At 44.7% G+C, this 21,719-nt stretch overlaps 1 protein-coding gene across 3 annotated transcripts; it reads left to right on the top strand.

Moving 5' to 3' along the window:
* Positions 1 to 185: 185 nt before the first annotated feature.
* taf1 (TAF1 RNA polymerase II, TATA box binding protein (TBP)-associated factor) lies at positions 186 to 21,338 on the top strand. Of its 3 annotated transcripts, none has more exons than XM_023834168.2 (42): positions 186 to 426; positions 1,144 to 1,258; positions 1,559 to 1,682; positions 1,995 to 2,111; positions 2,654 to 2,770; positions 2,886 to 3,130; positions 3,738 to 3,953; positions 4,454 to 4,534; positions 4,644 to 4,787; positions 4,988 to 5,189; positions 5,299 to 5,412; positions 6,040 to 6,204; positions 6,294 to 6,421; positions 6,530 to 6,637; positions 7,052 to 7,225; positions 7,659 to 7,832; positions 7,910 to 8,014; positions 9,689 to 9,889; positions 9,993 to 10,134; positions 10,824 to 10,954; positions 11,251 to 11,331; positions 11,425 to 11,574; positions 11,871 to 11,990; positions 12,103 to 12,278; positions 12,407 to 12,636; positions 13,387 to 13,594; positions 13,747 to 13,912; positions 14,013 to 14,224; positions 14,852 to 14,960; positions 15,086 to 15,184; positions 15,304 to 15,481; positions 15,596 to 15,663; positions 16,037 to 16,159; positions 16,306 to 16,398; positions 16,669 to 16,753; positions 16,989 to 17,056; positions 17,305 to 17,421; positions 17,781 to 17,885; positions 18,499 to 18,597; positions 18,706 to 18,919; positions 19,552 to 19,723; positions 20,019 to 21,338. In XM_023834168.2, the coding sequence occupies exons 2-42, from the start codon at positions 1,145 to 1,147 to the stop codon at positions 20,257 to 20,259; spliced, it is 5,916 nt and encodes a 1,971-aa protein (XP_023689936.1). In that variant the 5' UTR covers positions 186 to 426; position 1,144; the 3' UTR covers positions 20,260 to 21,338. The 3 variants fall into 3 exon arrangements, with proteins under 3 accessions (XP_023689936.1, XP_023689935.1, XP_072558388.1); XM_023834167.2 differs by having other exon boundaries at positions 187 to 426; positions 6,037 to 6,204; XM_072702287.1 differs by lacking the exon at positions 17,781 to 17,885 and having other exon boundaries at positions 187 to 426; positions 6,037 to 6,204.
* The last annotated feature ends 381 nt before the right edge of the window (positions 21,339 to 21,719 follow it).

The raw sequence follows: 21,719 nt of genomic DNA, 5'->3' as shown, positions 1-21,719 counted from the left end.
GTACACTATATTATTTTATGGCGCTGCCCGATAGGAAATGAACTAACTACCCTAAAAATTCTTATACATTCTTTAATGAATCAAACATATATAATATAACATTAAAATATGTTATTTGTTGCTTGTTTTTTGTGAATCTTATGGATTTTGTATGTTTTGTATGGAGTTTGACCGGTTGTGACGCAAATTTAAGTAGCCGGAAGCTGGGGTTAGTTTATTGTCAAAACACATAGCATAAGTACAAGAAACACTGGAAGGAGAGGATATGCTTATTATATCGAAATGTACAATTAGCTAATACTTATACACTGAAAAGGGGAACATGTATGACATATAGTTGTTTTCTTTTTGTGCACATTATCTCCAAAGCCTAGTAGTATCATACAAAGTTTGCTCTCTCCCGCGTTTTAGTGTTCTGCAAAAGAGGTAAGTTATGATATAATCCACGTGAAGTAGAAGTTATAGAGTGAAAATGAATTTGAGTGATCGGTAAGACGTTCTCACGCAGTAGTCGTTTTTTGTTGTTGTTTTTGTTGATGTTAATATGAGTAATCCATTGCATTAGTATTACAGAGATACCTATGTGACTATGTCGAGTCTAGTATCATAGGATCTGTAGAGTCTGCTATTTTGGAATTTATCTGAAATCATGAAATGAAAGTTTAAACCGTTTTAATATCGTTAAGGAATATAGTAATGTTTATTAGTCGGAATAGTCCTCTCAACCTGTCTGATGTCTTTTACGCTAACCATATAGTAATGTTGGTGTTGTGTTGCCCCTATATTTTGGGGTTTTAGGTGTTGTAAAAAATTGATCTAATGATCGATGAAATAGTAATGAGTGAAGCAGTCAGGAAAACATATTAACATGTTAATTATAAAAATGGCTATACACGATGTCTCGTGGTTTAAGCTGTAGTGTCACACCCCCAGGGTCTCGCTCCCGACTACTGTGTATGTCGGATAGGCGTGTTATCCTGTGTTTGTGCAGTTTTGCTTTCGGTATATTTCGGTTTCGCGTTGTTTGAAAACATGTGAAGAACTAGCATGTAATGACAAGATAACATTGCGAACCGAATCTGGACTGTAACACCGACTAGATATTAGCTGAAGTATTTTATACGCTCTTGGTCTGTCTTTCAGAATGTCGGAATCAGACAGTGATGAAGAACAAGAACGTCCATTTTCCCTTACTGGGTTCTTGTTTGGGAACATCAATGAAGATGGACAACTAGAAGATGACAGCGTGCTGGATACTGTGAGTGAGCAGGAGTGCATAGAACGGGATGGAAATTGTGCATAGTAAGGGCAGTGAGAGCCATGCAGGGAGAGCTGTTTGAAATGTATATATATTAACTATTTGTAGTTAATCACACAATGCAGACTATGTATGACAAAGAAAAATGAAAATAAATACTCTGAGCAGAGATTTTATGTGCAAATGTCCGTGTAATGCTGCATATCCGGTGTTCAATGCTTAACAAAATCTTTTACGCATTTATTCTGTGCTTATTACCACAAAGTCTTTTAATTGAAATTTTATCCTGTGGTGATCCAGGAATCCAAGAAGCACCTGGCTGGTTTAGGCTCCTTAGGGCTGGGTACACTAATAACGGAGATTACTGCTAGTGAGGAGGATGCGGGTGAGGAGGAGAAGGACTCCAGTAGTACCGATGCAGAAGGTAAGGGCACTGTAATGCCCCAGTAATAAATGCATCATTTTAATTTTCATGCTCTATTAGGCTTGGGCGGTATTACGGTATTACAGTATACCACAGGATTTAGAAATCCCAAAGATATTTTTAGCACCGTAGAACATGCAGACGTTCTTTTTTCAAAACTAACATGCGCAGAACCCAAGGGTCCATCCTGAACTATAAACTGACATCATTCTTGTCTATTTCTATGTTACCTGCTGCCCAGAGATGACTTCTCAGCATCTTTTAATGTTTCCTTTGAAACTGGAGAATGTTTTTTTTTCCCTCTTTGTACAGGATGGGTAAAAAGCACAGAAGATGCAGTGGATTACTCTGACATCAGCGAAGTGGCTGAGGATGAGACCAGGAAGTACCGTCAGGCCATGGGGACACTGCAGCCGTCCCACAGGACAGGTGCATCTAAAAATCATAAAGATTCATCATAAAGACAATGTGTCACAGGACACCATAGTTTTCACATAGCAGCTTTTTTTAAACTTCTCTTTCTTGAAGAAATTCAGTTTTCATTTCATATTTCACCAGTCAGTAAAATCTGCATATTGCGTAATAACTTATAAAATGGACCTAAAATGGAATTAGTATGCTATTTTCATTTTTGTCTCTTTGTTGGCTATATCCCCTGACCAGTTTAGATAGATACTTTATTAATCTATAAGGAAATTGCAGGTTAACTGTAGCATAACACAGACATGTAGATGGTAGGAAAGACACTTGGGCAGCAATAAACAGTAACAATAAATAATAAATGGCAGCAAACTGTTAACTTTTTGCCTTTTAACTAATATATATTTTGATGTTCTGCCCTGATCTCATAAATTAAATAGCATTAACATTTATATAGTTTCCCAAATAAACACAAAAACATACTAGTGCTTAACTGGGAAGAACATGGAAGTGTGCCTTAATTTGTTTTGTGACTGATTGTGATTTTGTAGATGATGAGGATGACTATGATGCTGACTGTGAAGATATTGATGCCAAGCTGATGCCCCCACCGCCCCCGCCCCTCCAGCAGACTAAGAAAGATGACCTCATGGCACCTTCTGCAAATGGTGAGATCTTACAAGAAGGATTCTGTCTCCGTCTGTCATCTCCTGTAGAGAGTGATCCTGTCGGGATGCGCTGTGTGACTGGATCCGCTCGTGTTTTCTTTGGGACTCTCCTTAGCATTGGGCGATGAGGGCGATGGCATTATCCTGCCTTCCATCATCGCGCCGTCGTCCGCGGCGGACAAGGTGGATTTTAGCAGCTCCTCTGACTCTGAGTCGGAGACGGACCGGCCGGCGCTGGGTCCGGGATCCAGTGGATCTCCGGGAAGTCTGACCCTGCCCTTAGCCGGCATCATGCAGAAGGACGCGGCCAAAGCCCTGCCAGCCGTCACAGAGCTCTTTCCTGAATTCAGGCCTGGAAAGGTGCGTCATTTCACATACAGTACCAGTCAAAAGTTTGGACACACCAGGCTGCCTACTAAGGAGAGTGATGGTGTGTGACGTCACATGACCTGGCCACCTTACTCACAACACAGTAAAATGGTTTTAGAAGAGTTTGACCTGATAGTGAAGGAAAAGTGGCCAATGACTGCATGACATATGTGGGACCTCCTTCAGGACAGCTGGAGAAGCATCTCAGGAGGCCACTTCATGAAACTGGTGTAGAGGAGACAGTTGGGTCAGCCAGTTACTGGAGCATTTAGGGTTAGGGGCCTTGCTTCAGAGCCTAATGGTGACATCACTCTACTGACCATGGGATTTGAACCAGCAACCCACAGAAACCCCCCCCCAACAAATATATAATTTTTTTTTGCTTTATATTTTTTTGGTCAGAGCATAACTCCATATATGTTGTTTTATAGTTTTTAAGTCTTTATAATTATTCTGAAATGTAATGAATAGTACACATAAACCTTTTTATTGGTAGGTGTGTCCAAGCTTTTGACTGGTGCTGTATGTTTCTCACATCCTGTACTGGCTGTGATTAATCATTTCTATAACATTCACTGGCTGCTTTCTTTCCTGGTAGGTGCTGCGCTTCCTTCGCCTCTTTGGGCCGGGGAAGAACATGCCGTCGGTCTGGCGGAGTGCCCGCAGGAAGCGTAAGAGGAAGCACCGCGACCCGCAGCCCGGAATGGCGCTACCCGATGGCGAGCCGGCAGAGCTGGGGTGCGAGAAGAAGTCTGGCTGGAGCTCCGAGTACCCGCCCCCCCCGCCGCCCGAGCAGTGTCTCTCTGACGACGAGGTCCGTGCAGCCAGCCGGTCATGAGGCCCTGCCCCCCCACGTTCCCCACATTCGCTCTGTGTGCTCAGTTTGCACGTTTTCCCCCTCCTGGGTTTCGGGTACATCAGCGCCTCCGTGCTTGAGCGACAGTCACCTGGGCTCTTTGGGGTTGAAGTCCTGCTTGATGGGCTGCCTGCAAAATGTTACCTTGGCTTTTTTGGGGAGGTGTGTGGCTCTGCTGGTTGGGACTTTGCTAATCATGGGATTTGAACCAACGACCTTCCGATCACAGGCACAAAGTAATTATATCACGGTTGGGCCCTTCAGCAAGGCCCTCAAACCAAACTGATCCAGGGACACTGACTGATCCAGCTCTGTGATATTAACTTTTACATTGAGCTGGTGTCGTATGTATTTGAGTGCCCCATGGTGACCAAGCATTCTGTCCAGCACTTTCTGCTGTGTATTCTGTTCTCTCTGGGATGGGCAATGTACTGTACAATGCTGTGTCTTTTTGTTAGATCACCATGATGGCCCCCGTCGAGTCCAAGTTTTCTCAGGCAGCTGGTGATGGGGACAAGGTGCCAGAGTCACGTCCCAGGGTACATGCTGATCTCATTCTCGACGTCTCTTGATTTAACGAACATTTGGCAATTTGGGTGTAACAGCTCTTTGCGGAGATGAATAAAGGGCTTGAATGTGATGTGACAGGTGGCAGAATGGCGCTATGGACCCGCCCAGCTCTGGTACGATATGTTAGGGGTGCCTGAAGATGGCTCCACTTTTCACTACGGGTTTCGGCTGAAGGAGGAGCAACCAGGAGAACAGGAGAAGCAGCCCGCCCCTCCCCAGGAAGTAAGCTGGACTGCACCCTACTCTCTTTTTTTTTTTTTTCTTTTCATCCATTTTTATTCTTTGCCGGAAAGAGCTTCTTAGTTGAACGTAATATTTAAAAACTGAATTTTGAACCATGATACTGTTTCAGTCTTAATGAAATGTAAGTCATGAGTCCTGTGACCAGTTTGCTTGACTTGTGGTCCTGTGTTTGTATACAGGAAGAAACTGAAGAGGTGACTGAAGGACAGAGTTTAGAGAATGAGTTGTTCTTGATGGTGACTCAGCTGCAGTGGGAAGATGATATTATCTGGAATGGAGAGGATGTTAAGCATAAGGGCACTAAGACCCAGCGTGCCAGTCTGGCAGGCTGGCTGCCTTCGAGCATGACCCGTAATGCCAATGCATACAATGCACAGCAGGGTAAGGGTCACTGGGCACGATTCCCCCATCCCTCTGGGTGCCGCCTGAACAGCTGTCTGTGCCGCAGGGTTTCCTGCCTTCAGTAGCCTGACTTCTCCCTGCCATGCAGGTCTGAGCCGGAGTAACTCGCAGCTGGTGCCCCCCACGCCGCCCCCCATCACCAAAGTGCCAACGCTCAGCTCAGGCTCAAGTAAGCGGGACAAACATAGCCAGGACCAGCAAGGTATTATTATTATTATTATTATTATTGATTATGTAATCTCTATGCTACTTTCTATGGACATAAACAAGGTTATCCAGTGAGTTTTGCACAGGCAATAACATGATCAGAATAACATCATAAGACAGGAAATTGATATGATCTTCTGGAAAAGTAATTATTTAACCAATGAAGCATTGCTTATTATAAGCAAGTTATACAGAAACGGAAAAAACACAATAATGAACTACAATAAAATATGACATAATGTATCTCAAATTTGATTGTAGTTGATATATTAAACATTTTTTGGATCCACTTTGGATGAATGATTGTGGTGTATAAGTGTAATAGAAGTTGATGGATGATGGATGGGAGAGATGGAATGTTTTATATTTGCAGTGGTACGATAATGATTCTAACAGAAAGAACTGAATGTGCCAAATTGGCTGAATTTCTTTGCATAGTTTGATGGTATATGGTATCGTTTAGATTTTGCATCAGCTATGTACCGTAAATTATTGATAAGCTGGCAGTGTTTAGGTATTCTGCAAATTCACAATTATGAATTAGTTTTTAGGTAGGTGATCTGGGCTTTGTTAAAATATGCAGCAGTTTAATAAGGCATCACTCTGCCTTTCTGTGCAGCAGCTCACGACGACGACGCCCCTTGGTTCTCCATTTTCCCCATTGACAATGAAGAGCTGGTCTACGGCCGCTGGGAAGACAACATCATTTGGGATGACCAGGCCATGGAGAACCTGCTTTCTCCTCCTGTCCTTACGCTAGACCCCAATGATGAGAACATCATTTTAGGTGCAGTGATCAGCATCTCTGACATATCTCACTTTCTCTCTCTCCCCATTCCAAGATGTTTCACATTTTTTTCCACCCCACGACCACAGAAATTCCTGATGAAAAGGAGGAACGAACGTCAAACTCCCCGTCTAAAGAGAACAAAAAGGAAACGGCCCTCAAGAAGAGTAGAATACTGTTGGGGAAGACGGGTGTGATCAAGGAAGAGCCTCAGCAGGTAGCAGGCTGGCTGTGCAGTGCAGTGCAGTGCAGTGCAGTGCGTTTCCTGCAAATGACTCCTCTCTGTTAAAGCCACACACCAAACCCATCTTTTACCATTTTGCAGAACATGTCTCAGCCAGAAGTGAAAGACCCCTGGAATCTCTCCAATGACGAATTCTACTACCCGAAGCAGCAGGGTCTGAGAGGAACCTTCGGTGGTAACATCATTCAGGTAGGTCAGGTAGAGATCCACCAGAGCAGTGGTACCTGTTACAGTTTGCAGACTTCCCTGTTTAAACACATATACTAAACCTGTTAATTAGCTGACTTAAGATGTGTCTGAGACTCGAAATCTGCAAGCTGTCCTCTGGGAGCAGAACTGGGGAACCCTGCTCTGGGTGTTAAAACCAAAATGGCTTATGGTAGAAATTGTTGCATTTTCTACGATGCTAGATCTTATGCTGAATTTCCTATGCTGTTACCTCGTACTGCTGTTTTGTCCTTTATTTGCACTGTTTCCGGTGCTATTGTAGCAGAAGAACTTCACTGTGTTCCTCGGAACCCATGTGACCCAAGCCTGAAACTGACGTTCTGTATGTTTATCTGCGCTTGGAGAACCTGTGAGCACGTCTGCGTCTCTCTCCAGCACTCCATCCCCGCGGTGGAGCTCCGGCAGCCCTTCTTCCCCACACACATGGGTCCCATGAAGCTGCGACAGTTTCACCGGCCGACACTCAAGAAGTACTCCTTCGGGGCGCTGTCCCAGCCTGGCCCCCATGCCGTGCAGCCGCTCCTGAAACACATCAAGAAGAAGGCGAAGGTGGGCTGCCTGCGTCTGCCGCCTGTGCGCGTCGCAGCTCCTGCGCATCACTGTCAGACATGCGTTTGTTTAACTGCTCTGCTGCTTCTGCCGACATCAGCAGCTATAGGGCTCTTCTAGGACCGAAAACACAGCTGTTAAAGTTTGATGTTCAGATAATGAATTCAAAAGAGGCGCAAGCAGAAATGTTTCCTGTATTTTCTTTTTTCCTGATTTTATCATAGACATAGGTGTACATCTTACAGCAATGTTTCCCAGTCTGGTCTTTGGGGACCCATGGATGGTCCCTGTTATTGCTGGGTCGGAACAAAGACATGGACCATCTGTGGGTCTTAGAGACCCCGTCTTAGAGAATTGTGGTGGAGCTGCCAGTGTCAAATAATGACGTTTAAACTGGAAGGAGAACTAAAGGCCCTGGTTTCTGTCCCTGCAGATGCGAGAGCAGGAGCGCCAGGCCTCAGGTGGGGGGGACATGTTTTTCATGCGTACAGCCCAGGACCTGACCGGCAAAGACGGGGACCTTATCCTGGCTGAGTACAGTGAGGAGTACCCGCCCCTCTTCATGCAAGTTGGCATGGCGACCAAAATCAAAAATTACTACAAGAGAGTGAGTGTCTTAATGAATGTTTTGTTGTGTGAGGCTGGTTGAAAGCAGAGGTCTTACAGCTTGGGTTCTTCCCACAGAAACCAGGGAAGGATCCAGGAGCACCGGACTGCAAATATGGGGAGACCGTCTACTGCCACACGTCTCCCTTTCTGGGCTCCTTGCATCCTGGCCAGTTGCTGCAGGTGTGTCTCTAGTCATGAATGACGTATCGATGGGATGTAGAGGGGATGTGCTTATATGTGCTTATATGTGCTTATAACCAAAAGACAGCAGATTCGTCTTCTGCAGGGTGCAGATATGGGAGGGGAAATAGCTGACTGCAGCATAATGCTGTGCAGTGTTGGGGGTTAGATGTCTTTCCCAGGCGCCATGTCTGTAGAGTTTCACACCTCCACTGTTGGGGGTTAGATGTCTTTCCCTGGCTCCATGTCTGTAGAGTTTGCAGGTTCTCCCCATGTTCTTCATTTTCCTCCTGAAATTCATCAATCCATTTTCCGAAAATGCTTGTCCTATTCAGGATTGGGGGGGGTCTGGAGCCTATGCTGGGGGCTATGGGCGCAAGGCAGGGAACTTCCCATGTTGGGTTGCCAACCCATCGCATGGCTCACTCGCACACCAGTCACTCGCACACCAGTCACTCGCACACCAGTCACTCGCACACCAGTCACTCACACACCAGTCACTCACATCGGCACACCTACAGGCTGTTTGGTAACTCCGATTAAGCTCGGTGTGTTTTTGGGGGAAAGCGCAGTACCCGGGGGATCCCCACGACGACACGGGGGGAACATGCACTCACAGCCATGGCGGAGACTCTAACCCTGGTCCAAGAGGTGTGGGACAGCAGTGCTAACCACTGCACCACTGTGCTGCCCCCTCCTGAAATCCAAAGACACTAAAACACATATTTCAAATTGATGGAAAGGATTTGGGGGGGGACAATAACAGAATCAGTCAGTTTTATCACTTTCTTGGTGAAGCATGTTGGAAATTGTCCTGGTTTAAGCTTCACTGGTCTTTGTTTGTGTCTTAGCTAAAGGTATCAGCAGAATGAACATAGCACAGCAGCTCATCATGCAGTAGCACAGCTCATCATGCAGTAGCACAGCTCATCATGCAGTAGCACAGCTCATCATGCAGTAGCACAGCAGCTCATCATGCAGTAGCACAGCAGCTCATCATGCAGTAGCACAGCTCATCATGCAGTAGCACAGCAGCTCATCATGCAGTAGCACAGCAGCTCATCATGCAGTAGCACAGCAGCTCATCATGCAGTAGCACAGCAGCTCATCATGCAGTAGCACAGCAGCTCATCATGCAGTAGCGCAGCAGCTCATCATGCAGTAGCGCAGCAGCTCATCATGCAGTAGCGCAGCAGCTCATCATGCAGTAGCGCAGCAGCTCATCATGCAGTAGCGCAGCAGCTCATCATGCAGTAGCACAGCAACACAGTGCAAGTCAGGCAGATAGTCAATAGTCACATCTGAATCCTAATAAGGATGTATTTGGCTTGTTGCTTGTTTAAAAAAATAATTGACAAGCAATGAATCAAAGAAGCTGCAGTTGAAACCTACAGTTACAGTGAACGATCTGGTGATTACCGTTGGGAGAGAGAATTTCTGGTGCAATTTCAAGCAAGGGATTTGTGATCGAATACTCATTTCCAATAGTTTAATTGACTTTAATCATGCCAAAACATGCTGTATTGCTATGGGTTGTTGGGTGAGTGTAGGCAAGCTGTTCACTGTTTACGGTTCCTGCATAGACCCTGAGTTTGAGATCCAGCATTAGATAATGAATGTATTGGAGGAGTAGAATAAGAACAGTTGAATCTCTGGTTTCTGCTCCTTCCCCAGGCCTTTGAGAACAACCTGTTTCGCGCCCCCATCTATCTGCACAAGATGCCCGAGACAGACTTCCTGGTTCTGCGCACTCGGCAGGGATACTACATTCGTGAAATCGTGGACATCATCGTGGTTGGTCAGGAGTGCCCTCTCTACGAAGTGCCGGGGCCAAACTCCAAGCGCGCAAACACCCACATCAGAGACTTCCTGCAGGTAAACTTATGCTGCGACTCCTGTCGTAAAATAAGCAGTTCTGGAAATGGTATCTATTGGCTGTCATATTTCACGCAAACTGACTCCTCTGTCTCTTTGGTAGGTGTTTATCTATCGTCTGTTCTGGAAGAGCAAGGACCGGCCCCGGCGGATTCGCATGGAGGACATTAAAAAAGCCTTCCCTTCACATTCAGAGAGCAGCATTCGCAAGCGCCTGAAGCTCTGTGCCGACTTCAAGCGTACAGGTAGGACCTGCCGCTGTTGTCCTCCCGTCTCCCAGTGCTTCTGCGTACTTTCACACCAAAAGAACTTCCCTGGACAACTTCCCTGGACAACTTCCCTGGACAACTTCCCTGGGTTTTGCCATGGTTTTGATTTTGACACGTAGTGTATTTTTCATGTACTACCCTGCTTTGACCTGTATTATTTAACGGTCTGTAATGATACTTTGAGAGAGCGCTATAGCAAATGACTGCGTTTGGATTTTGTAGGCCATTGAGAGATGAGGATACAAAGCCCACACATTCATTCAGGGTAACTGGTAGACAGTTTCTCAATTAAGTGCTCAGCCCAACCAAGTATTACGCACATTTGCCTTGTCCTTAAACTCAGGAAATAAAGAATGCTCACTTCACATATGAATTTAAATTCTGTTAATATGTGCATTTCACTATTTCACATGGTGGGTGTTTAATCAACAATTTAAGAACTTGTTTGCGAAGCCAGGGACAAGCAATACTGAATTGCAGATGGCGATACATGGGTAGTGGAAATGAAGTCTCAGAAATCCTTTGGAAAACATCACACACCCCAGCCAATTTCTCTCTGTCTGGCTGTCTGTCTGTCTCTCTGTCTGTCTGTCTGTCTCTCTGTCTCTCTCTCTCTGTCTCTCTCTCTCTCTGTTAATTATTAATGATATCTCTGATCCTGTCAGGCATGGACTCCAACTGGTGGGTTTTGAAGCCGGATTTCAGACTTCCTACAGAGGAGGAGATCCGTGCCATGGTGTCCCCAGAGCAGTGCTGTGCCTATTACAGCATGCTGGTGGCAGAACAGAGATTGAAGGTGAGATCCAGCCGCTTCATGCTTTGCCATATTCTTACACCATCTGTAGCTGGACCTCAGAAATATTTGATCTGGGCCAATCTGTAAGTGCAATATTACCAACAGTATTTCGATTCCCTTCTATGTTATGTTTTATTGTAAATTTGCAATAAAAAACTATTTGATTTTGATTTGATTTCCAGGAACAACACTATATTAATTATACTCCTTGGTGCATGTCACTGTAATATGAAAGAAGCTATTAAATAACTTGTATGATTTTTGCATATTTTTTGATGTGTCCTTTGTATCATCAGGATGCTGGATATGGAGAGAAATCTTTTTTCGCTCCAGAGGAGGAAAATGAGGAAGACTTTCAGATGAAAATAGACGATGAGGTAACACTTCTCTCTGCCCATTTGAAGGCTTCCGTTCTTCATGAAAAAGGAACGAACCCTTTCATTTCTGGTTGGTTCTCTTTGCCCCCCCAGGTACGCACGGCCCCCTGGAACACCACACGAGCCTTCATTGCTGCAATGAAGGGGAAATGCCTTCTAGAAGTCACAGGTGTGGCCGATCCGACGGGCTGTGGTGAAGGTTTCTCCTACGTCAAGGTTCCCAACAAGCCGACACAGCAGAAGGTCCGTCCTGTAATCCCACTCTTATTTAAGTGCTGTTGAATTTCTTCTTCTTTTGAAATCACACTAGCTGAAGCAGCAGAAGATCATTCTCTCTTTAACTCTAAAAACTTCAGGCACACCTTTCATAACACTGAAACAGATTTTTTTTTAATGTAGTGTAATTAGTTTAGAAATATTGGATAAACATATACTACAATTTAAAAATTACAAATACATAATTATGATGGTGGAGATGAATTTATTTTGACCCTGTAGTAACTGTATATTTCACTGTGACTCCTCTTTACCTTGAGTAGGATGACAAGGAACCTCAGCCAGCCAAGAAGACTGTGACGGGCACGGACGCTGACCTGAGACGTCTCTCTCTCAAGAACGCCAAGCAGCTGCTGCGCAAATTCGGGGTTCCGGAAGAGGAGGTATAGGCTGGGGCAGACCGCCGTGCTCTGGGCGTCTAGGTGAGGCAAATGTCTATCCTGACAAATTCTACCTGCTGATTCACGGTGGGGATGCATCTTCTTTCCTTGGCAGATCAAGAAGCTGTCGCGGTGGGAAGTGATCGACGTCGTGCGCACCATGTCTACAGAACAAGCCCGCTCTGGGGAGGGGCCCATGAGCAAGTTTGCCCGAGGTTCTCGGTTCTCGGTGGCAGAACATCAGGAACGTTATAAAGAGGAGTGCCAGAGAATCTTTGACTTGCAGAATAAGTAAGATCTTCCCCAAGCCTTCCTACTTCAGACAGCTTCACCATTGAACTGGTTGTAAACAACTGAATCATAGTACATCACAACTAAGGCTTTACACTGCCCCATTACACACTGCTGCGTTATTTCAGGGTGCTGGAGTCCACTGAGGTCCTCTCGACCGACACAGACAGCAGCTCGGCTGAGGATAGCGACTTCGAGGAGATGGGCAAGAATATAGAGAACATGCTGCAGAACAAGAAAACCAGCTCGCAGCTGTCCAGGGAGCGTGAGGAGCAGGAGAGGAAGGAGCTGCAGCGGATGTTAATGGGGGAGGACAGTGACCGAGACAAGGGACGCAAAGACCGGCGCAAGGGATTGTGTGAGTCCCACTGCTTTTAGTGTTAGAATGTTCCTGCAGTGATAATGTAACATTAACAGGGTGGGTATTTCAAAGATCACATACCATCCTGCTGACTTGCTTTTAATTGGTAAATTCTGAGTTTTGTGAACTGAAAACTTCTTTGGATTTGTTTCTCATAACCATAAGAAATAAACTTATTTTGTATTGCAAGGTAGTTTTGAAATCATATTACCTGAGATGAGGCTCATTAATTTAATTTGAATCCATTAAGTATCTTAATAAACTGTAGTGTTGACCTGTACGATGAGATTTTCAGCTAGATGTCTACAGAGAAACGCTTCTGTGTTATGATTATTTGCACTGCCGAGTCTCATAATATATCTTGATTCTGAGTCATTGGAGTATATTCTTCCTTTGAAGATGATTTCCATGTATCTGTGTTGCTAGGGCTGCTTGATTATGGCAACAATAATAATAACGATTATTTTGGTCAATGTGGAGATAATGATTATTTAACATGATTATTCATTGACTTTTGAAAATTTGCATTTTTTAAACTTATAACAAGTCAAAGCGGGAGCATCACTGCGAAATGAAATGTGGCACAATAATCGTTTTATTTTGATTACTTTTGATGGATTTTTGGAAGCCAAAATTGCAATTGAAATTAAAATTCAATTAATTGTCCAGCCCTATATGTAGCTAAAAATGTATTGTTACAGTAAATTCTCATGGACCGTTTTGGTTTTCTTTGCATTTGTTCTGCAGCCAGTGCTGTCTCCACTGGCTCCCACAAGGATGATGATGCTTCTTCTGTCACAAGCCTCAATTCCTCGGCTACTGGAAGGCGGCTGAAAATATACCGTACCTTCCGGGACGAGGAGGGCAAGGAATATGTCCGCTGTGAGACCGTCCGCAAGCCCGCCGTCATCGATGCGTACCTACGTATTCGCACAACAAAGGATGATGAATTTATGTGAGTCTGAATGTGTTGTACGACTTTGAACGTTCCTGTCACTAGTCAAACTTGTTGGTATTTTAAAGAATAAAAATTTCAGTGGGTGTCAGTCGCTAGACAGGGAGCAGGATCTTTACATGCCCGCTTGGCGTCTCCTGTTTTGGCTGCAGACGGAAGTTCGCGCTGTTTGATGAGCAACATCGGGAGGAGATGAGGAAAGAGCGACGGCGCATCCAGGAGCAGCTGCGGCGACTCAAACGCAATCAGGAGAAAGATAAATTTAAAGGACCCCCTGAGAAGAAAGCCAAGAAGATCAAGGAACGCCCTGACCTCAAGGTATCTGGAAGTTTTCCAGGTGGCAGGAAGGAAGACCTGATTTATGGCTGCTTTTGGTGTTCAGGCAGTATACTCACATGTTCCTTCTAATCTCCCCTAGCTGAAGTGTGGAGCTTGTGGTGCGATAGGTCACATGCGTACCAACAAATTTTGTCCGTTGTACTATCAAACTAATGCCCCACCGTCGAACCCGGTCGCAATGACAGAGGAGCAGGAAGAGGAGCTAGAGAAGACTGTGATACACAATGACAACGAGGAGCTGATCAAGGTTGAGGGCACCAAGATTGTCTTAGGAAAACAGCTCATTGAAAGGTACTTAATTTTGATTTATTTTTAATAAAGCATTTTGTAACTAATAATGGTTTGGATAAAGAAAGATTCAGATGAAACATCATTGTTTGGACCAAGACCAAGGCAACCTCAGAATTCATAGCTGTAGAACAACAGAGCATGACTTACTGATGATCGACTAGGAATAGAGATACTCTATCATACTACACAGGAGTTTTTATATTTTAACAATTTTTAAGGTTAAATTATAAGGTCATAAAATGGCTTATTTAATATTATTTTGGCTACATGTACACTTCATGTGTCAGTAGAGCACTGTTAAATTAGACACCAACGGTTTTGACCATATATTGACCATATAAACTTATCTGGGTGCCACTTTACAATAAGGCTACCCATAGAAAGGGTTTATGAATGGTTTATAATCTGGTTATTAATTAGGTTGTAACACTTTGTAAATTATTAATAGGCAACTGTGTTATAACTTGTTTAAAATATTATTTTTATTAATGAGTTACTACCATTAAGGGGGCCTTATTGTAAAGTGATACCTTATCTGATATTATCAGTTTCTCCTTAAAGTCAAGTGTATCAGAGACAATTTTTTTCTGTGTTGGTCCCACTGGTCATTTTGAATGTTCCTTGCAGTGCTGATGAAGTGCGTCGGAAGTCCTTGGTGCTGAAGTTCCCCAAACAGCAGCTTCCACCCAAGAAGAAGAGGCGAGTTGGGACCACAGTACACTGCGACTACCTCAATGTGAGCCACTGCTTCTGCCTTTCCTGTGTTATTGCTGCAGATATATGGATCATCTTGTTGCTTCTCCGCTGCCTCCACTCCAGTGAGGCTCTCTCATTTCCTTTCTGCTGATGATTTTCTCACAGCGGCCTCACAAATCCATCCACCGCCGACGCACAGACCCCATGGTTACACTGTCGTCGATCCTGGAGAGCATCATCAATGACATGCGGGATATCCCCAATGTAAGACTGTCTTCCCTCTCATCCAGATGCCCCTTAAACAGGGATTTCCATGTTAAATATATGTCAATATTATGAGTTTTAAATATGTACTAAACACTGTTCTTCCTTTCTGTTGGCAGACATACCCGTTCCATACTCCTGTCAATGCCAAGGTGGTGAAGGACTACTACAAGATAATCACACGGCCCATGGATTTACAGACGCTGCGTGAGAATGTGCGAAAGCGCATGTATCCGTCCCGCGAGGAGTTTCGTGAGAGCGTAGAGCTCATTGTCAAGAACAGCATTACCTATAATGGTATGACTTTTCTTCCAGTTTCCTGACTATTTATCGTCGTGTAATTCCACTATAATCCTTTAGAACTCAATGTTATTACCGTGACATCTTTCCCTTCTTTTACTTGCTCTACAGGGGCGAAGCATCCGCTGACCCAGGTGGCTCAGTCCATGCTGGACCTCTGTGATGAGAAGCTGAAGGAGGTTTGTTCAGGCCTGCGCTCTAATATGCTGCTTTTTCATTGGCTGTTGGCTGTCACTGTATTATAATGACATCAGTTCTTTTCAGTGGCGTAGGAGAGAGTTTGATATGGGGGGGGATCTCGGTATCTTAAAGGCAAAGGTCTATTTATTAGGGGGATGAATGAAGCCAAATTACATACTGGGGTGGGGGGGGTATGTGCCCCTAGTTCCTATGCCCTTGATTTTTTTGGCTTTGGTCTCTCCCTGTTGTATCCTTCCCATTTTCCTCACTGTTACCACCCCCCCCCCCACTGCTGATTCCTGCTTAACCCTCCCCTTTGTTTATCCCTATTCCTTGCCCCCAAACCTCCCTTCTTTGCTCCACACCTTACAGAAGGAGGACAGACTAGTAAGGTTAGAGAAAGCTATCAACCCCCTGCTGGACGATGACGATCAGGTGGCCTTCTCCTTTATCCTTGACAATATTGTTACCCAGAAGATGATGGCTGTCCCAGATGTAAGTACCTTCTCACGCCTTAGCCAGTGTTTCTTCATCATTTTGTAGTTTGTACAAATGTCAGTGATTCAGAAACACTTTTTTTTTTGCCACGTAATTTTGGAACGTAGTTCATCTAAACTCATTGTTTGTTAATTTTCCATCAGTCATGGCCTTTCCACCATCCTGTGAACAAGAAGTTTGTGCCAGATTATTACAAGGTCATAGCCAATCCTATGGATCTGGAGAGCATTCGCAAGGTTAGTGCTACGGCGTACCTTCATAAAATTCAAGGTATTTTCTTGTCATAGCAACACAAATGCACATAAAATAAGTACACAGATACATTGTTACCACGATCGATTGTCACACGTATTGTTCTTAACTGGTACGCAAGTACGCATTCACCTTTATCTGCACCCCTCTTTATAGTTTTGCATGTTGGTTATGTGAGTGTGAAATAGTAACTTTTAGGCAAAGTTTCCTGGTTGTCAGACCCAAATTGCTATGATTTCCATCTGTCTTTTCAGAATATCTCCAAACACAAGTACCAAAACCGGACTGTGTTCCTGAACGACATCAGCCTGATCCACGCAAACAGCGTCAAGTATAACGGTATTTGAGCTAAAAAACTGATTCTTGGAATTAAGCTAATGCTTAAGCATTAGGCTTAAGATGAATGTGATTGTGTTTATGATAGGTAGTGGCTCACACTGCAGTGCGAGCCCTGGTGCCTCGTCCGTCTTTTGCACTGGCTGCCCATGAGAGAGCCGGCGCAGTGCACAGCCAGTGAATTGGGCAGCATGTGGGGAAAGCAGAGCTGATCCATGTGTTTGTCTGATTTCTCTAGGCCCTGACAGCCCTTATACCAAGACTGCGCTGGAAATTGTCAATGTGTGCAAGCAGACTCTGTCAGAGGTGGGTCACTTGAGTTTGGGCACCAGTTATATGTTTAGAAACATGATAGCTGAACATGAATTATGACAATAAGGTTCTACTCATGCTGTTCTCTTCGTGTAATGATATCGTAAGCTGTGGAGTCACCACAGATATTTGACATTGGTCAGTTACGTAACGTTTACAGCTGCTCATAAATGCGTGTTTTGTTTTCCTGTACACTGCTCAGCGAGTTTTGCTGCTCACTGTACTTGAATGTGTCTTTCCAGTACGATGAGCACCTGACTCAGCTGGAGAAGGACATCTCCACTGCCAAAGAAGCGGCCTTAGATGCAGCTGACCTGGAGAGCCTGGAGCCCATGACGCCCGGACCCTACACCCCACAGGTACGCCCATGACGCCCGGACCCTACACCCTACAGGTACGCCCATGACACCCGGACCCTACACCCCACAGGTACGCGCCGCCATGGGGCCGCAGGGCCATCAATCGTGCGATGCAGGTTCCTGTACCTTATAGCTCCTTCAGTCGCCTTTGCTGCCTCTTCCTCGTTTTTGTTTTTGTTCTTCCTGGGATACAAAATGTACTTTTTAAAATGACTGATGGATACGACACACTGCTAACACCAAACAAGCTCCACTCTAAGCTCTGCCTTAACAGCCTCTGTTTCCAGCACTCTTACCCCCCCGTATCTGCCTCTCTGTATGGCCTCCGCCTCTCTCTCTCTGTCTTTCTTTCCCCGTAGCCTCCTGACCTGTTTGACAGCAGCAATTCAATGAGCCTGCACAGGGAGGCCACCCTATTTCTGGATGGGCCTCCCCCCACAGCCCCCGAGAAGAGAGGGGGGCAGGTATGGAGAGTCAGGGAAAAAGAGGAACCATGCGTTCTCAATGAAGGGCCCCCCTCCCTAGATCCCCCCCCCCCATGCAGTCTTGCTTTCTTACCTTGTCCGTTCACTACATCTGTACAGTATGCGTCGGCTGAAGCGCTCCACAAACACTCATGCAAGGAATGTGACTGTTGTGTTACTGTGTAAACATAAGGCATGCAGTTTTAAAAATTACAAATCACGGACTTCCTCTTCCTCCTAATGAAAATTTTGACTCCCAGTTCTTGGTATTATTAGTTCTCAGTACTGCGGATCTTGCTATAGTTGGCTTGCTCGTGTTTCCAGGTTACTACATGCACTGCTGTTAGTGGTAAATGGCACCCCGCTGATTTTCACTTCGCTTTATCATGCCTTGCATGTGTGTATGTTTCATTCCATGCTCTGGTGAATCATGACGCTGTGTCACGTCAAGGCAAACGCGAGGCACACAAGCATTACCGCCCGCTCACGGCTATTCACCTTCTCCGTTCCCCTTTTCAGTTTGCTCCTGTGTGCTTTGGGCTACCACCATCGATTCCTCCACTCTTCTGGTTCCGCTGCCTCATACGCACTTTGTTTCATATCTGTTTCCCAGGGCCGGCATGGGCGCTGCAGGCTGGGTGAGGAGGAGTCTGACGTGGATATTGAAGGCTTTGAGGAAGATGATGACGGGAAGCCCAAGACCCCGGCTCCTGTGAGATCTGTGTTCGAAGGAGGGTGGTGGTAGGGGCTGGGTGGTGGTTAGGTGATATGTCACTAACTCCTCTGATTTCTCGCTCGTGTACGATGGTTATGCCTTTAGGCAGAAGAAGGTGACCTGGAGGATGACGATGAGGATGATGAAGATGATCTCCTGCTGCCTCCACGGAGGCGCCTGCGTGGTCATGACGACGAGGAAGAGGAGGAAGACGAAGGCTCCAGCCGGCCTGCCCAAGCCAGTGTGCTCTACCAGGATCTGCTCATGTCAGATGGAGAGGACGATGCCAGCGAAGAAGAGGGGGATAACCCTTTCTCCTGTGAGTGTGGGTGAAAATGGGCCGAGCGAAGGACCATCTCACGTCCACTTGGAAAACCATCTACTCAACTTGCAGGACTGTGCAGAAGTCTAGACAGTCAAAGGAAATGTTTAAAGCTATTTATCTGGGTAGTAAATGTGTATTTGCTCAGAAATGAGAACATATGCCAGTTAACAGTGACACGATAAAAACTGAAAGAAATTTCTTCTGTTCTCCAAAAAGTTACAGATATGTTGTTGGATGGCTAGATGAACACCGCTTCAGTTCCCAAAGTGATCAGGTCACAAAAAAAAAAACAGATGTATTGGATGGTTTCTGCAAATAGTGGGGTGATTTAAGCAGTTGTTTTAAACGGTTGAACTGTCACACTTTGACGCAGATATAGTTTTACACCAACATGAACATCATTTAAGCATCGTTTTCTTTGACTGCCTAAGACTTGCACAGTACAGTATGTTAATGAGACAGACTGCTGATGGTAACCCGTGTTTAACATACGGGATCTCGAGAGCTACCCTCCTGAAATTTTCACATTTCCGTGCTGCTCTGCCAAAATGTTTTTTGAGACGCATTTCCGCAGTGTGTAAATAATGCCAGTCGTCTGCTAAGCCCTGGTGCCCTCTCCTCTTCAGCCATCCATCTCTCAGAGAGTGGGAGCGATTCAGACCGAGAGGTGGAGATGCGAGCTCCTCCCTCCAGGGGTCATCAGGAGATGGCCCGCATGGGCTTGGAGCAGGATGAGAGCATGATGTCCTGTGAGGTTGAGGGGGCCGATGAAGCTCACCTTGAGGACAGCAATGTCAGGTCAGTGCAGCACCACACCTGAACGGCCAACAAGCCAAACAATTAGTTTACGATTTTATGTGGAATTGTGTGGTTATATAGTTTAGACTGAGAAGTACATGGGGGTGAATTAAAATTACATGTATGGGTGGCACGGTTGTCACATGCCTCTGTGTATTGGTGGAGTCTGCTGTTCATGTTGATTGGAGTCTCTGAATATTTTATTGTTTGAGTGCCTGCATGGTCTATGGTGGCCCCTTAAGAGGAAACTAGTAGATGGATTATCCACTCTTTCACACTTGCTTTCCTCTCTTAGCTATGGCAGCTACGAGGAAGTGGAGGGCCAGAACCAGAGACAATCCCGCGGTCTGGGCAGTCGAGAAGGGTTTGGGCAGAGCGAGGAGGAGGATGAGGAAGATGATGATGACGAAGAGGAGAATGCGTCGAGGAGGCACGGCCCCAGTGTCTTGTCTCAGGTCCAGCTTAGTGAAGATGAGGAAGATAGTGAGGAGTTCAGGTCCATTGGAGGGGACAGTGATATAGACTCAGATGCCTAGAGGACATTCCAAGGACTGGCGTTCAACTTACCTCATCGTCGCCTCAGGCTGTACACATTGTTAATATTAATATATCCAGAAAAAATAACCCTGTCAGTGCCCATTGATCCCATTAAAGATCAGTTTGGTCTTTTATTTCCATTTCACATTTCTAGAAATACTGGGTACTTTGGCTGTGTTCATTTTTAGTTCAGAATTAGTTTTTACAATTATTTGTTTGCTTTTGTTTTTTTTTTTTTTTATGTATCATTTCCTTTCAATAAAAAAAACAGGAACCATGTAAAATTTGGTAACCGTTTTCAAACACAGTTCTGACACATATTGGGGTTCATTGCCATCACTTTTTTTTGCAGATTCTTCCACATAATTTGTATTTGGATGTAATTGGCATCTTCTGTTCTGGAGATTCCATGACCTGAAATCATATCATATATGTTGCAGTTCCTTGGATTTTTCTTCTGAACCAATCACTTCACTGTACTTGCAAATAGGCTGATCTCACACTGCGATAACATTTGCTTTGGCTTTACATCATTGCCCTGATATCGATAAGTGGTATATTAACCTCTATTAACCTAGTACACAGTTATGTTAACATTTCATTTGCCACTTTGGCATAGTGAGGGATCCATAGGTGCAAATTCACTGCAGTGCAAAAATAAAACTCTGGCAGTTAAAGTTGAATAATTTCTTAATGAAAAACAAAGTTTTCAGTTTTTTGTGTATGAAGTATATTTTTTGGTGCTAATAACTGCTCATACCATGGCAATGTTGAATTCTCGAATCGAGGAGTTAATTTACATAACCACACGTAGAGCCATTCACAGTAGTAAATTGTTTTTCTAAATAATGGCAGCGGCTTGGGTCGTATCTCAAATGTTAAATCATTGGCAGAGTGTCGTTCTACTAATACATGTATTTTTGCCTCATAAATCTGAAAATTGTCTTTTGGTACAAACGTGTAATCCAAGTGTGTCGTAATCGTGGTATAAGAAGGTAAATGCACAGCTCGTTGCGTGTGGGGTTGTTCTTTGCCTCCACAGACGTACAATTAAAAATGTGTAATGCATGACTATTTACACGATTGTGGAGAATCCTTTGTCATCATCATCAACTGTGTGCAACTATTTATGGAGCAATTTTCTGAAATATTTATAATACATTATTGATTTCATTACAATAGAAGATCTCAAGATTTGAGGTCCCAAATATGATATGTAAAACATAACAGAAATTACACAGGTCTGGAGAAGTTGGTAATTACCTTTGGTGTTGGGATAGAGCTGCTCCTAAGCAGAGGGGTTTGTGTAGGTGGTGGCGCGCGGCTCTAGGTTCGCTTATCTGTGATCAGTCGGTTGCTGGTTTGAGCCCCGGCTATGGTAGAACAGTCACATCTCTGTTGGACCCAAAATATTCTGGGGCCCTGGATTAATGTCAGGACATCAGGCTTCACTCTCAAC

This window comes from Paramormyrops kingsleyae, chromosome 18 (assembly GCF_048594095.1).
Source record: "Paramormyrops kingsleyae isolate MSU_618 chromosome 18, PKINGS_0.4, whole genome shotgun sequence".
Lineage (NCBI taxonomy): Eukaryota > Metazoa > Chordata > Actinopteri > Osteoglossiformes > Mormyridae > Paramormyrops > Paramormyrops kingsleyae.
Note: the sequence above shows the minus strand (reverse complement) of the source record. Positions and strands in the feature narration are given on the sequence as shown.